The sequence below is a fragment of the Pteropus alecto genome, unplaced genomic scaffold (assembly GCF_000325575.1).
Source record: "Pteropus alecto unplaced genomic scaffold, ASM32557v1 scaffold13, whole genome shotgun sequence".
Taxonomy (NCBI): Eukaryota; Metazoa; Chordata; class Mammalia; order Chiroptera; family Pteropodidae; genus Pteropus; species Pteropus alecto.
The window spans coordinates 10,783,002-10,797,540 of NW_006434373.1; the positions used below are offsets into that span (position 1 = coordinate 10,783,002).

At 37.8% G+C, this 14,539-nt stretch overlaps 1 protein-coding gene across 4 annotated transcripts in view; it reads right to left on the reverse strand.

The window, feature by feature from the left end:
• The window catches only part of TM9SF2 (transmembrane 9 superfamily member 2), a 47,624-nt gene extending 38,560 nt beyond the window's left edge, over window positions 1-9,064 (reverse strand). Inside the window, exons 1-3 of one of the 4 annotated variants that reach the window (XM_025044976.1) lie at window positions 8,934-9,059; window positions 7,901-8,010; window positions 5,769-6,480 (exon numbers count right to left, since the gene is read on the reverse strand). In XM_025044976.1, the coding sequence (XP_024900744.1) occupies window positions 5,769-5,939 (171 nt within the window). In that variant the 5' untranslated portion in view covers window positions 5,940-6,480; window positions 7,901-8,010; window positions 8,934-9,059. Of the gene's footprint in view, window positions 1-5,768; window positions 6,481-7,900; window positions 8,011-8,552; window positions 8,849-8,933 lie in introns of those variants that run through there. The other 3 variants (XM_015587367.2, XM_006909388.3, XM_025044977.1) reach the window with 3 other exon arrangements.
• Window positions 9,065-14,539: the final 5,475 nt, after the last annotated feature.

Genomic DNA, 14,539 nt, shown 5'->3' on the forward strand with positions numbered 1-14,539 from the left:
GCTATAAGAGGGCAATATTTGATTAATTTCAAGGTCACTTTCCACTCTAAACATTTTTATTCCTCATCCAAAAATTAAGTGCATCTCCTTCTGGAAATTTGCCTTAAATAGACAACTGACTCCAAAATATCACTGATATAACTTGAACGAGCCCTGAAGGTTACTTAGCTACTTCACATCCCACTTTCAAAATGTCCAAATTGAGTTATTAAAAGCATGAAAAGTTGTTACAACAGTAAACATTTTAAGAAAGTTATAAATAAATCTTAAAGACTATAAATTCTAAAGGAAGATTTATACAAAAAGACTGATTACAATGCACCATAAGAAGTTCATAACGGAAATAGTTTGGAGTTCTATAGTCTCCTTTCTAAATTCTTCTCCCAAATGTACAATTTTTATTTCTAGTTCTAATCTGCCCAGTTCTACATCTGATCCCAGCATTGGTCACAACTACAGTCTATTTTACTGCTTTAAGACACATAAGCCATGCCACAGAACTACATTTTCCCCCCTATTTCCTTGTTCCTTTGTCTCTGCTTTTATTACATCTTACCTAACTGTCATCACATCTGTGAGACCCCATATCAACAACTGGTTTTCAAGGTAGAAAGAAATCTCAGTAAAGAAATGTGACTTTGTACAAGGATCAAAGCAAGTGACAATGAGGGTTTTGAGATACCAAGGCAAAGCCACAAAAAAAGAAAAGCTATGGAAGCTTCAACTGTTAAATATTGGAGAAGTGGCAAAAATTCTGAAGAGAAATCTTAATGCAGACATAGTAAAAAATGCTGGAACACACAAATGGATGATTATGAGCTCTGAGTTATCTGACCTGCAATGCCTAGAAGATGATCACCTAAATACTAAGGTTCTTCCTCTCCATACACCACCAAAAAATAAAATTTTAATTTTAGACTGTATCAGAGAAAACAATATAATAACTATATTAACTATGGAAGTCCAGGATTATAAACAGCCAAGGATCTCCAGAGTAAGGCAGGAAAAGAAGTAGAGAGTGCTCAGTAGGGAAGATAAACCAGTATTCCAATGAAGAGCCCAAACTTCAGATTCTGACACTCCTGGGTTTGTACCTTGGATTCACTACTTACTAGCTATGTACTCTTGAGAAGGTTACTATGTTTTACTCAGCTTCAGTTTCCCTATCTAAAAACCACAGGGTTGTTCTGAGAATTAATGATATAATTATCACTAACAAAGACTACAATTGTATTACTTTGTGTGTACCTGGCATATATCAATAGCAAAGGGCAATAAATAGGTCTGAAAGTTGAGAATAAGAACAAAGAAAAATTTTTATAAATTTCCTCCAAAGCTTTTCATGGATACTTAATGGCAACAGAGAATCTCCTTTTAGAGTATACTTAAAGTGGCGACAATTACAACATTTATTGAGAGGGCAATGATAGAAAACTGCAAGAATAGGAGCTGGGCTCTAAGGCTAACAGCACAAAACAGTTTCTAGAAATTACTTGTGTCTGTGTGAGTATGAGGAGGGTGTGTGGTATGGAGCACACCTGTGGTTTTCTTTCAGATGTTCACGTACATACCTTTGGAAGGGATTCCCTTTGTGGAGAGCCAAAGGCAACAGGATATTATTTTATCCACATGCACCTTGCTTGCTTTCCCAATCCTAGTTCTCAGATCTACCATAATGAACAATCACAGTTTTAAAATAATTTTATTCAAAATTTTTATTTGGAAAGCAAACTTTCTAACTTAGCTCCATGTACTTGTTCACCAGAAGGAAGAACAATTGTTGGAATGTGAATTTATCGAAGTCACTCATTCCATGCCAGATTTCATATTTGAAACACTGTCTGTAACTCCCACACACTGATTAGTTTTCAGAAGCTAAAAATCAATGCTATTATTCCAGAGAAAACTATGAGAATGTGAAACTACATATCAATAAATAAATGTGTCAATTATACTGATAAGTACACATGTAAATTATACTTTTTCTTCAGATAGTTCAAAATCTTCAAACTATTTCTACGGTCAAATTAAAACAGGTGGATATACAATCATGTTTGTGTCCAGAGCAACATTTAGAACTCTTAAATTTGACTTATTCCATATTCATAGGCAACTGCTCCCCAAATAACAGACACACCATTTATTAAGAGTGTCTAAAGATAACTATCAAGAAATTAAGTTTAAAAGTATGATTCTGATTTGGTCTCCTTTTTATTAAAAAGCTGTTAAATTCATTTAAATATTCTTCAAAAAAAATAAAAAAAACAACAGTGGGTATGTTCGGTTATCTTTCCTTATTGGACAGGAAAGAAAACCTTAATCTTTCATCTAAGAACATGATTTAGAGATCAAATAGTAACAGAGAAGCAGATGTTTTATAGAGTTTAGCTATTGGGTCTGAATTTATGTTGAAAATCCAGTAATTACTGAAAATTAAAAAGTAGCAAGGGTGAACAACTGCTCACTAATCTTTAGCTATTAGCTATCAGAATGCTACTCAGCACACTTAAGACTCAGTCCAAACCTAAACAGCATGTGGTAACTAACTGAAACTGCCAAAACTTTTCACAAAATAGATCAGAACTGCACATTTTACCCTGGGAAGATCTATTTCACTTCTGATCAGGGCTTTATTCTACTTATTGCAGTCAACTTATTGTCCTTTGATTTTAAGAAAGTAAAATGGACTCTACAGGAAGGGATTATGTGGCTGAATCCTTTATTACTATGGTTTCAAAAACTAAGAAAATAAGGCAAATAAAAGAAATAAATTAAAAAAGAGAAACCTCAACGGCTATGAAAATAAGGTAGCATTAAAAATGTCCTAGGTACCATCACATAGCTATTAAAATGAAAAACAAAAACTATAAAATATTGTGGAATCATTTAGCTAATGGTGTTATAAATTAAACCTATCTTTTTTTTTTCTTTTTACAGGTTATTTATTTTTATTATGGTGACACTGGTTAACGAAATCCCGTAGTTTCAGGTGCACAAAACCTACTTTTCTTGAAAGAATCCTGGCAATATTAAATTTAAAAAGCTATAGAATTGCTTCTTGCCTTTGACCCAGTAATTTGGGAATATGCCAGTAATTCCTGATAAATACATTCTATCAAAGCTATAAGAGATAATTTGGGGCCAATCTAATTGCTCTACAAGCAAGAAATGGTTAAGTAAACCATAGTACAGTAATAGAATGAAATACTATGTAGTCAAGAAAAACCAGTAAGAATGTACATTATGTTGATATTCAAATGTATGTGCATGCAATGATACCAAGCTAAAAGAAAAAAAACCACAGAACTCAGTCATAGCATTTATATGAAGGTGAATAAAGATCATAAATTGGAGTCAGAGCAATATAAACAGAATTTTATGTGCACTTAACTTCTGTTTCTGTTTATTGCCAGTAAATTGAACATAAAATATTTTGAGAGGAGAAAATGACCAAATCCTCAGGATTCTTTTGTCTGTCTCTCAATGTACACACTGAGTGAAATGCAGGACACGGACTTGACAGTACATGTAAAGACTTATACTATATAATTACACTTATGCTGAAGATATCAATACTTGTTCTATCTGTACACTTATGAATATTTTTTAATATCACAATGATAAATATGGTACTTTTCCTCTAAGAAATGCACAATATCTTTCAAGGGGAATAGATAATTAGCAAATGATTATCCCTGTTTCAGATGGAAACTATCAATGACCTGACCAATTCATTAAACTCTTGATTCCCTACTCTAATCATATCTTCTGGAAATAATCATTTCCATTTCTAATTTTTAAAATAAGTCCCTTCAGCTTTTTCTGAATAGTGTACCCAAGACTGTCCTTCTTAACAAATATGGAATGGATTGGAAAAAAATTATTAATACCCCGATCGAAGCAGTGAAATTTTAAACTGCTGTTTTTCTCCTTTGAGAGGCAAAGAGAAGAAATATTAGTTTACTTTAAACTCCCTGTATCAGTTAGTCAAATTGTAGGAAAAAACAAAAACTGCTCAAAGTATATCTTTCTTCTGATCAGTTATTTCCATTGACGGAGATGTGAACGCAGCTGGCAACAAAGATGCATTCCTAAGGCTTCAGAAAAATGGTGTTTTTCCTTGCCTGTTTTATCCCTATACTTTTGAAAATTAAAAATTCAAAAGGACTCTCTGAGATTAACCAAAAATTAACTAAAAAAGTAGCTACTTAAAGGACCTTGCTGAGAAAACAAAAATCATCTAACTGGCAGACTACCTGTAAATTTCACACATAATCACTTTCTGAAGTCCATCTCAAATGTCACTTCCTTCTCTGTAGCTTTCCCCAAAGACTCCAATCCACAGATGTTTCCTCATTCCTGTTTTAGAGTACTTTGGACATAAATCTTTTATAACATATCAGATTTCAATAATCTGTTCAAATTTATGTCCTTCACTGAGGTTCCTAGAAGACAGATATTATTGTCTCTAAGGCACAAGGAATACAATACACAATTGCTGTTAAATTTAAATTTAAAGACCAAATACTAGGTTTTAAAGGCTGGTTACTAACATATTTAATGGAAAAACCAGTGTGCTTTCGAGACTAGCTCTCCCTTCCACTAGGAAGCACTATATTCTTTCAGTCAGAATTCTCAAAGTAAAAGCTTCTTGCACTGCAGGGTATGAGAGTTACAATTGCAACTATTGACTTGAGTTAAACTTAAAGGTCCTTAGATATTTTTAGAGATCCAAGTTTTTAAACAGAAACTGTAAAATGCTATGAAAAATTTAATAGCTTCTTTAATGCCCTAAAATAAGTTCAAATTAACAGCTATAGTAAAGCCAGCAGATATAAAATAAACAGCCACTTTTTAAAAGAAAAAAAATCAAGCTTAATAAGTAAATCTATTTATAGATTGTAAAAGTGTGCTGAACGATTATTTGAATTGTTAAAATTATTAATGGTTTCAAAGAGATCCTCAAGCCCCAAATGTTAAATTTTACCATCTTAGAATAATTATGTATGTATATCATCATAGCTTATACGGACTAACCTAAAAGCACGTTACTTATATCTTTTATTAGCAGTTAAAATGAAAACCTTGAGTTTGAAGGTCTTAAGAGAAACTAGTGGGATCTTATTTATTTTTTATACATTAAAAATTTTTTTTTGCACTGGAAAAATAAAAATGCACAGTTTCAACCATTACAACAACTCTTTATTAATGCAGTTTACGCGGTTCTGGGAGTTATGTTTCACAAGTAAGAACCGGTTAACCGCTAAACGTGAAGTTAAAATATAAAAGTCCTAGAAGGAAGAAGCTCTCAGAATCAACCAGGAGTTGGTCCAAAAAGTAGACTAAAACAGGAAGCAATGAAATAAAGTTACTGGAAGACCAGTTGGTCTACCTGTTTGGACTGCGTGACACAGAGCTGTAGGCGAACAACTCACTCGTGGAACGCTTGCTGCTGACATGCACGCATTCAATTCCAAGGGTGCGCCACACACATAGTCCCTGCTCCAAGAAAACTGAATACCGTTGCTCGTGCAACCCGGCCCACGAGACGGAGGTGAGCCTGAGGCCCACTGAGTCCTACAGAATCTACGCCCCTTTCAAGGGCCGTTTCAGAGCCTCCGACCGACACCCGGCCAAGCCCAAGAGCTTCAGGAGACACTCGGCCCCACCCCCTGCTACGCCTCCTTCCCCTCGGACCCCAGCTTCTCCCGCAGAGGGAGACTTCCCCTTCCTACAGTGCACCTGGAGGTCCACCGGGCCTCACCCACCTTGCACTCGTTGCTTTTTTTTTCTTCTTCGCAGAAGTTCACCGGTGCCAGGCCGGGCAAGTAGAAAGCTGCGCCCGGACGAGGGCCGGGGGCCGCTCCCAGCAAGAGCAGCAACAGCAGCAACAACCGCGGCCACCGAGGTGGAAACGACGCCGGCAGCCTTGCGCTCATGATGGCTGTTTCGGGGAAAGGGAAGACAAGCCGAAGGGGAGAAAAGGGAATGAGGGGCGGGGAGCCCTCGGACACGACAAGGCCACCCAAGCTGAAAGAGGCCAGCCCGCGACGGACAGTTCCGCTTGCGTTAGGAGATACGGCGGGTCCCGCAACAGAAACCGAGCCGGATCTAGACTGAGCATGCGCAATGCTGCCTGCACATGCTCAGTGAGAGCGGCAGCAAGCGCCCTGCGGAGCTTCCGGGAGGCAGGGAAGGAAATCCACTTTCCAGGTTTTCAGCGGGCCGGCTGAATGGTTGCTGGGAGAGATGTTCCGGCGCTCACGTTCCTACTCCAAATTCGGATCTAAGAGCTCCCTTGGAGCGCCGTGGATCGTCCCGCTTGGCTGACGCTGCCGGCTTGTTACTTTGTCTCAGTTTCCCTTGCACATCTCTTAAATTTCCACACCACGCTGACCGCAGCACGCCAACCCCCTATTACTGCTCCAGAGAGTCCTTGCTGATGGAGGCGAAGTTGGTGGAGAGAAGTTTGGTAAACACCTGGTTGAGAGCAGGGTGAGGAAACAAATGGGGAAGAACAGCCATAAATCCTCAAAGAAACAGCTACTCAGAGGTGTGTGCACAGACAGGTTCAAAGTACTGGATGCAGTGGCTCATTCTTGCATGGGGCAGTGATTGCATAGAACAAACAAGACCTCTTTAAGAGTGGAAAAGAGGTGCGGAGAAAAACAGGAGTAGGCGAATAGAAGGTAGTGTTGACATTTCTTTGCAAAGGAGGACATGGGGGCACACCCTAGGGCTCAGTGAATGAGGATAGTAGTTCTAGCGAAATAGAAATCTGATTATCCTAGAGCAAGTTTCTGTTGTTTTTCCTATTGCAGTGGCATCATGTCCGTGTTTGTGCACTTAAGTTTATGTGTGTGGTGCATTTTCCGAGTATTTTTCAAGGAGAAATTTGCTTTGGTGACAAAGTCGATTCAGTTGAGCCTTAAGGTTCAACTAAATACTTCAGAAGAGTGCATCAACTCAGACTATACAGCAAGGAATTATAACCCGAAGCTCGGAATTCAGGAATGGGCAAGTTCACTAAAAGAATTCAGAAAAGTGGGGAGCCCCATGCAATCCTATCTAAATTATTGTGGGTGTTTGCACATCTCCCTGGAAAGCTGGTAACATTCATTAAATTTTCAAAGGGATCTATGACCCTGCAAAAAGGTTAAGAATCACTTTTATATTGTAGAGTAACCAGAACAATGTAAGATAAAATTCTTGCTTGCAAGGATAGATTGCACTAGGAGCTCCAGCGTGAAACTATCTAGTCATATGACCTTGGGCAAGTTAATCAAGTCCCAAGTAGTAGAATTGGGAAGCAGAGAGAAAACATCCATCTTCTTAATGTTGTTTGAAGATTAAATGGAAAAAAAAAAATGTACATTAAGCACATAACACATTTCTTGGCACAGAGGAATGACAAGCCATTTTTACAAAAGCCAATCTAGCAGTGAAAGTGTCACTTCCCCCCTTTTTAGTCTCCCTCAAGCAAATCAGGTTAAGGAAAAGGAATTACAATATTCTGTAATTGAAGTCCCAAAGACTTCCACTATAAGAGGAAGCAGAAGTTCTCTCAATTAAGAAAGGAGAAGAAAACTAATATTTTTGTTTACTATCATCAATTTGGCACCAATAAATACTTGACCTTCTCGATCTCACTTACCCGTTTTTTTACCCCAACCTGTAACTCCCCCAGTTTTCTCCATTTCAGAAAATGGCATCGCTGCTTCCCTGCTTCTCAGGCCCCAAAACCTAGGAGATAACCTAAATGTCTTCTTCTCTCACGCTCAGTCCTTCAGCAAGTTCTGTTCCCCCGGCTACTGAACTAGACTAAACCCTTTCAATACTTTCCATGTCCACAGCTACACCCCAGTCGAAGCCAAAATCTTAGTTATCTAGGACTACTTACTATAATTGCCTCTCAAATTCCACTTCTGGCAAGAGCAACCTTTAAAAAAACTCTTTAAATTCTTTGACAAGAGAGAAATTCTGAGATGTCGTAAATTAAATTAGAGCCGGCTGGAAGGTGGAAGAGACAAGAAAGGTTAATCAGTTAACAGCTATAGGCAAAAAACAGACTGATACTATTACTGAATGTATGATAAAATTTGGAATTAAATTCCAAATGTAGTTATTTCCACAATTAGAGAATAGCCTACCAACAGGTGCCACTACATTCTCTAGACTGTTGCCCACAACCAGTCCAAAAGAGCGAACACTTCTTACGACCCATGCAGGAACTAACCCCGCTTCACCGGCTCCTACCTTCTTTATCTATAGCTAATTTAAATTCCTTCAAAACACATCTTTCTTCTCCGAACTGTTTGTATTAAAAAAGAGCCCCATCCATTCCAGGACAGCAGACAAGTTCGTCTTCTCTGTCTAGCGCTGCTGCTGGTGGTGGTTTAGACTGCATGCCCCAGGACCTGGTCCTTTTTCTGGCTAGCATGTGGCTCAATTAACTCTTTCAGAAAAGCTTTCGGTAGTAAAAAGGTTTTAATTTCTTCAATATCACTCTTCTGTTTAACGCCTCCCTGACATCCCACACTACCACTACTTACCACTATCGAATTAGTGTGGCTATTTGCTTTGTCTCACTCTCCATTTACATGTAAACTCCATGGAGTAAGGACCTCATCTCTGCAACCTACATCTCTACATTTCCAGAACCTAGCGCAGCGTCTGACACATAAAGACAAGAGGTGCAAGTAACCGGAAAGCACTACAGGATTGGTACTGGCCAGACCACAGAAATTCTAGCGATCAGAATTTAGAACCACAGACTTTCAGCGCTGAAATAAACCTCAGGTTTTCCAAACAAGGTTAACCTCCTTTTACAGAGAAAAGAAAGGTGCGGGACTGCCCGCAGCCACTCGGCTACTCATTGAAGCCGAGCCCATAACGGCGTGGGAGTCCGATCCCCAACCTTCTTCCCTCCGAACCTCTCAGCCTCCTCAATCTTCCGAGCTCAGCATCATCAAAAACCCGGAGAAGTGGAGTATTCCTCAATAAAAATGGTTTCTGGAATCCCAACACAACACGGTCCTACCAGTGCATGCGCAAAACTGGCTAACCTCACCTTGCCAACTCCCACCCCTCGACCTTTTCCCTGCTTCCGCCTCCAGAGTTCAGACACGTCATCCCATGCAGCAGGCCTGGTGGGAGGGCCAGGGGCCGGGCCTTGGCCGCGGGGCGGATCCGACCCCTTACATCCGGATCCGGACTCTCCAAGGAAACGCCCACCCCGGTGTTTGCTGGGTCACCTGCTGCGGTGTCCGAGCAGTACCTAAGGCGTGACGTGGAGAGCTCTTCTCGCACCCCACCCAATTAATAAAATGGAATTGCCCAGCCGCGTGGGTGCTGTCATACAGAAAGGCTGAGTAGGGATTCCAATTCCAAACTAGGAAGAAATGAAATTTTCCTTCCATGCACCCCAGACTGTGATTCGCCCTTTCTCAAAGTGCTAATGCTTGTGACTCTGCTGTAAAACTTAAGGAATACGATTTTTTTCCGTTTCTCTGCTACAGAAGACATTTGCCTCCTCTGATTTAAGACTCTTAAATATCTGGTGTTTGTTTCTTCCACTCTTCTCCACCAAAGTAATTCGGACAGCCTGCTCCACCAAAGTAATTTGGACAGCCTGTTTTTCTGCATTTCCCAGGGCCTCTATTTAGTCTCAAACCTACAGGATGCCCAAAGTTCAATTTCAAATTAATAATGAATAATTTTTAGTACATATATGTCCTAAATATTCTATAGGACATGCATGTATTTTACCTGGCAACCCACTTCTGTGTCAAGTTGCAGGAAGAACAGCTATACTCTGTTGTATGCCTGTAAAGGAATGGGCTTTTAAGGTTTTCTAGAAGATAAAAGTCACCTCACTGACCTTCAATTTCTGATATAAAATTGTGATAGTCCAAAGGACAAGAAATGAGTCATCCATAGACACCTTCCCTCCCAGTCTAAGCACTGCAACTTGGAAATGAAACTGGCCCTGAATAACGGGCTAAAAACACAATTCATGGTAGTTCAGAGCCAACGTGTGAGAGATCTTCATATATTTTAAGGTAAAAGAATGGTCCCCAGGACAACGAGACTTGTTTTATAAGCTAAAGTCGGACCAGAAGAGGGATTATTTGTGCAGCAGAACCCGGAAAAATGAAAGCCACAAAGGCAAAGAGTTACTCAGGGAAGACACTGGTCTGGCCCAAAGACTGTATCTGCAGAGCTGTTGATGGAGTATCTCGATGATGTAGATAGACATATTCTAATCATATATAAGCATACCTTGGATATATTGAGGGTGTGATTCCAGACCACCACAATAAGGTGAGTATTGCAATAAAGCAAGTTGTAATTTTTTTTGCTGGTGTAGGGTCTTGCCTTCAATTTGTAAAAAAATTCAACATCTGTGAAACAGTAAAGTGAAGTGCAATAAACAGGTATGCCTTTAGCTAATCCAGCTTGCTCTAAATTTATACCCACCAGCCAACTTTCTGTTTACAGTGTAGCTTGCCATGTAGTTTGCTTACAGAGAGAGTGTTTGTTGGATTCAGATAGCTGATCTCCTCTCGGATTGTTTTTACAACTTTATAGAGCTATAATTTATATACCATGCAGGTCACTCTAAGTGTACAAATTAATGATTTTTATCAAGTTTACTGAGTTATGCTGCCACGGCCATAATACAGGTTTAGGACGTCACCCTTATGAGATGACCTTTAATATTTAATCCCCTTTCTGTATACTCCTCCAAGCAACTACTAATCTCCTTTCTATTTCTATATATTTGCCTTTTCTGACAATTCGGGGTTTGCTTTTTAAAATAATAATTTTATTTATCCATCAGTTTCTGTGTCTGTGGCTAATGTAAATTTACCCCAGAGATAGATCAGTTTTCAGTTTTCTGACAAGTAAGTTGTACTAGGCTGCTGGATTGTTCTGGATTCCCCAAGTCAATGACCTCTAGTCAAAGACAACCAGAAACACAACAATGGCTGGGTTTATTACTCGTTGCATTTATTACTCATTGCAGTGAGGGAGAATGCACACTATAGGGAACCATGGGTTGTCTCAGTAAAAATATATTAGAAAGGTACTCATTATAAGATTCAAGCTTGGGTTTGATGATTTGAGGGAGTGTATAAAAGGCTAGAGCTTTGCTCTGGATTAGATACTGCCAAGAAGCAAGAATAATTCTTAAGACTGGATATCTTAATAAGTCTTATCTAGAAGTGGGGCAGACTAGACTGAGGCTAAAGCTGTAATTGGTAAAAACAAACAAACAAACAAAAACAACACACACACACAACAGTAGTCAGTTCTTAGAATAGGGGGATGTTGACCATTTTGGGGTTTGGACAATATTCAGTTTTTTTGTCTTTTGTTTAGACATAATTACAGAAGGGTCATGTTTTATCTTAACTGTGGTCAGAGTGGCCTTGTCTGATGTTCATATTCTGTGAAATTGTTTATGCTCAACAAGGCCTAGGTGTGAGTACCAGGCCAGTTCCCAATACCAGGAGCTGCTTCTCTCTTTCTCACGAAGATATGCCATCTAGTGGACGACTTATCTGGGTAACTAGCCAGCCATTCACTCCTCTATATCACTACATGTATTTATTTGCCTTTTTCTTGAAACTTCAAAAATAGGCCAGTAGGTAAAAATATTACCCCAGTTGGGTAAACTCCAACCTTCAAACTCAGATTGTGATAATTTTTATAGATATTTAAGCGATTCACCCTTCATCTTATAAGTGAGGCAGTGAACAACAATGTTAGTATTCTGTTAATACTTTCTTTCATGACCTTGCATCTTTTAAATGCAGTTTAGCAACATTTGCTGTCCATGTAAATACTGAAGTGTTCCTATCCAAGATGTAAGAACTCTTATGAATCAATTAAAAAAAAAAAAACAACTGTAGAAAAATAGGCAAGAGATAGAAAAGATGCATTATAAGAGTAGATAGCCAATGGTCAAAAAAAAAATATATATGTGTGTGTGTGTGTGTGTGTGTGTGTGTGTGTGTATATGTATATATATACATACACACACACACACACACACACACATATTCAACCTCATTAATCATGAGGGAATTGCAAATTAAAACTTCAATAAGATACAGCTACACACAGCACAAGAGTTAAAAATTAAAGGACTAACAATACCAAATGGGAAACAACTAGAATGATTATACACTGCCAGTGGGAGTGTAAATTGGTGGAAAATCGTTTGGCACACATATTCTAGAAACCAGAAATTTCACTCCTAGATCTAAATGCCTACTTACTTTTACCAAAAGATGTATTCACCAAAACAGAAGTCTAAAGTTCATCTACAGTAGAATGGATAAATTATAGTATAGTTCTACTGTAGAATACTACACAGCAATGAAAACAAACTACTACTAAATACAACATATATTGATCTCACAAACATGATATTAAGTAGAACTCATATAATTCCATTAAAATAAAGTTCAAAAACATGCAAAACTAATCTGTGGCGTTGGAAGTCAGGATAGTCATTGCCTTTAGGGAGGTATAAAGAGGTAATGATTAGGAGGGCACATGGTGGGGCAGTGCTGGTTGTGTTCTGTATTTTTATCTAGGTGGTCATTATCTGGGTGCTGTTACTTTGTAATAATTCATAGAGCTGTACACTTATTATCAGTATACTTTTTTGTGTGTATGTTATACTTTTTAAAAAGTTTATTAAAATGCATATTATTGCTGTGAAAAAGTTAATTGTTGAAGTTGGATATTAGTACAGGAAGATTATACCATTCCCTCTACTTTTCTGCATTTGAAATTTTCCATGATAAAAAGTTTAAACATGTGTATGCATATGTGTATATGTATATGTATATATGTGTACGTGTATATTTATGCATGTATATATTTGTATGCATATTTGTTTGTAAATATTTGAGCTGCTCCTTGACCTTCCAATTTCCTCAAAAATGAACCAGATTTTCCAGAGACCATAGCAATGACCAGAGCCATGTGATTCTTTTAAACCATGGTGGGTTTGAAAATTAGAATATAAAGAGAGTTAGTGTATTTGGATAGTATTAACCAATAAAAGAAATATATTTGATATGTAAAATGACAATTTGAGTGAACATTTTTATACACGTATTAATATAAATATGTTGAATTTGTATTATAAGTACAGATATAAATATATTTAAGAGAATACAGACAATATGACAATGTCTTTGACTACAAGCCAAACACTATTAAAATGCACTTGAGCAAGAATTACAAATTTTTTATTTCATAGAAGTGTTTGGAATATGCTAAAAATAAATGAGATTTGATGTCATTCACAAATTGTGTTTGAGAGAAACGAACACATCATTCTATACATGTTGCTTTGGAATCCTGGCTAATGATTGAAACTTCCAAGTATTTCTAGGTATATTTCACTATATAAATGTTGGGCAAAGCTCATAGAAAAGCATCCATAAAGGGAAACAAAGACGAACGATGCATGAAACAGGACATGATTGCACAACAAGCGCTATGAGGCCCGTCACCATGATTGCTCTTAAGTAGCTACTGAATGGGCCAAAATACACAGGTTCCCCCAGAAGAAAAATATTTGAGTAATTTGAGAGTGGAATGTTTATTGAAAATAAAATTTGGGCTGAGGGAGTTGGGGACTCTAGATTGAAGGGTAACTGTATAAAAATGATTCAGTGGAGTCACAGCGTGGTCATGTTTTCCTTAAGAGCTAACTTTAGAACATAATACCCATGTGAGATGAATTTCCCTTGTATCTTGTTGAACCACCACAACTACCAATAACTACAAGTTTAAACATTTTTAGAAAACTGATATAAAATAGAAAGGGCCTACAGACAAACAGAAACACTTCACACAATAGTGAGATAGTTTGAATGACAAGGCATCTTCCCAGTGACTTTTCTTCTTTTCTTGAGAGGTTCTTTGAGCATAAAAATTATCAAAAAGGGTAGAAGGCAGAAGTCCATGCATACTGAACTTAGAAAGCTACTTAAGGCACTTTAATGACACTTTCGGCCTTATACAATTTTTGCAGAATTTTGGAAACTAACACCCAATTAAGCCATACTCCATTGCAGGTGTGACTCCTAGCTAGGGTTGCCAGATAAGGTATAGGATGCCAGTTACATTTACATAAACGATGAATATTTTTCTAGTACACATATATCCCATGTCTATTTGGGGTATAATTATTTTAAAAGTATTTGTTGTTTATTTTTATTTGCTAAATCTGGCAACTCTCATACTGGTAGATCCTTGGTTTCCATGAATTCGAACAAGAACTCAAAGGGGCCTGCACAATTAAGGTGCATTGAAATAAAACTCTGGGGGAAAACATTGCAATAAAATAAGGAGTTATTATAGAAAAAATAAGCAAAAGATGAGCTATTCCTATATAAAAATGCATAAAGGACATGAAGAGACAATTCACATACACTTACACACACAAATATATGAGTGGCAAAGGCAATTAAATAGTCAGCCTTATTTGTAATAAAAGATTGGCATATTT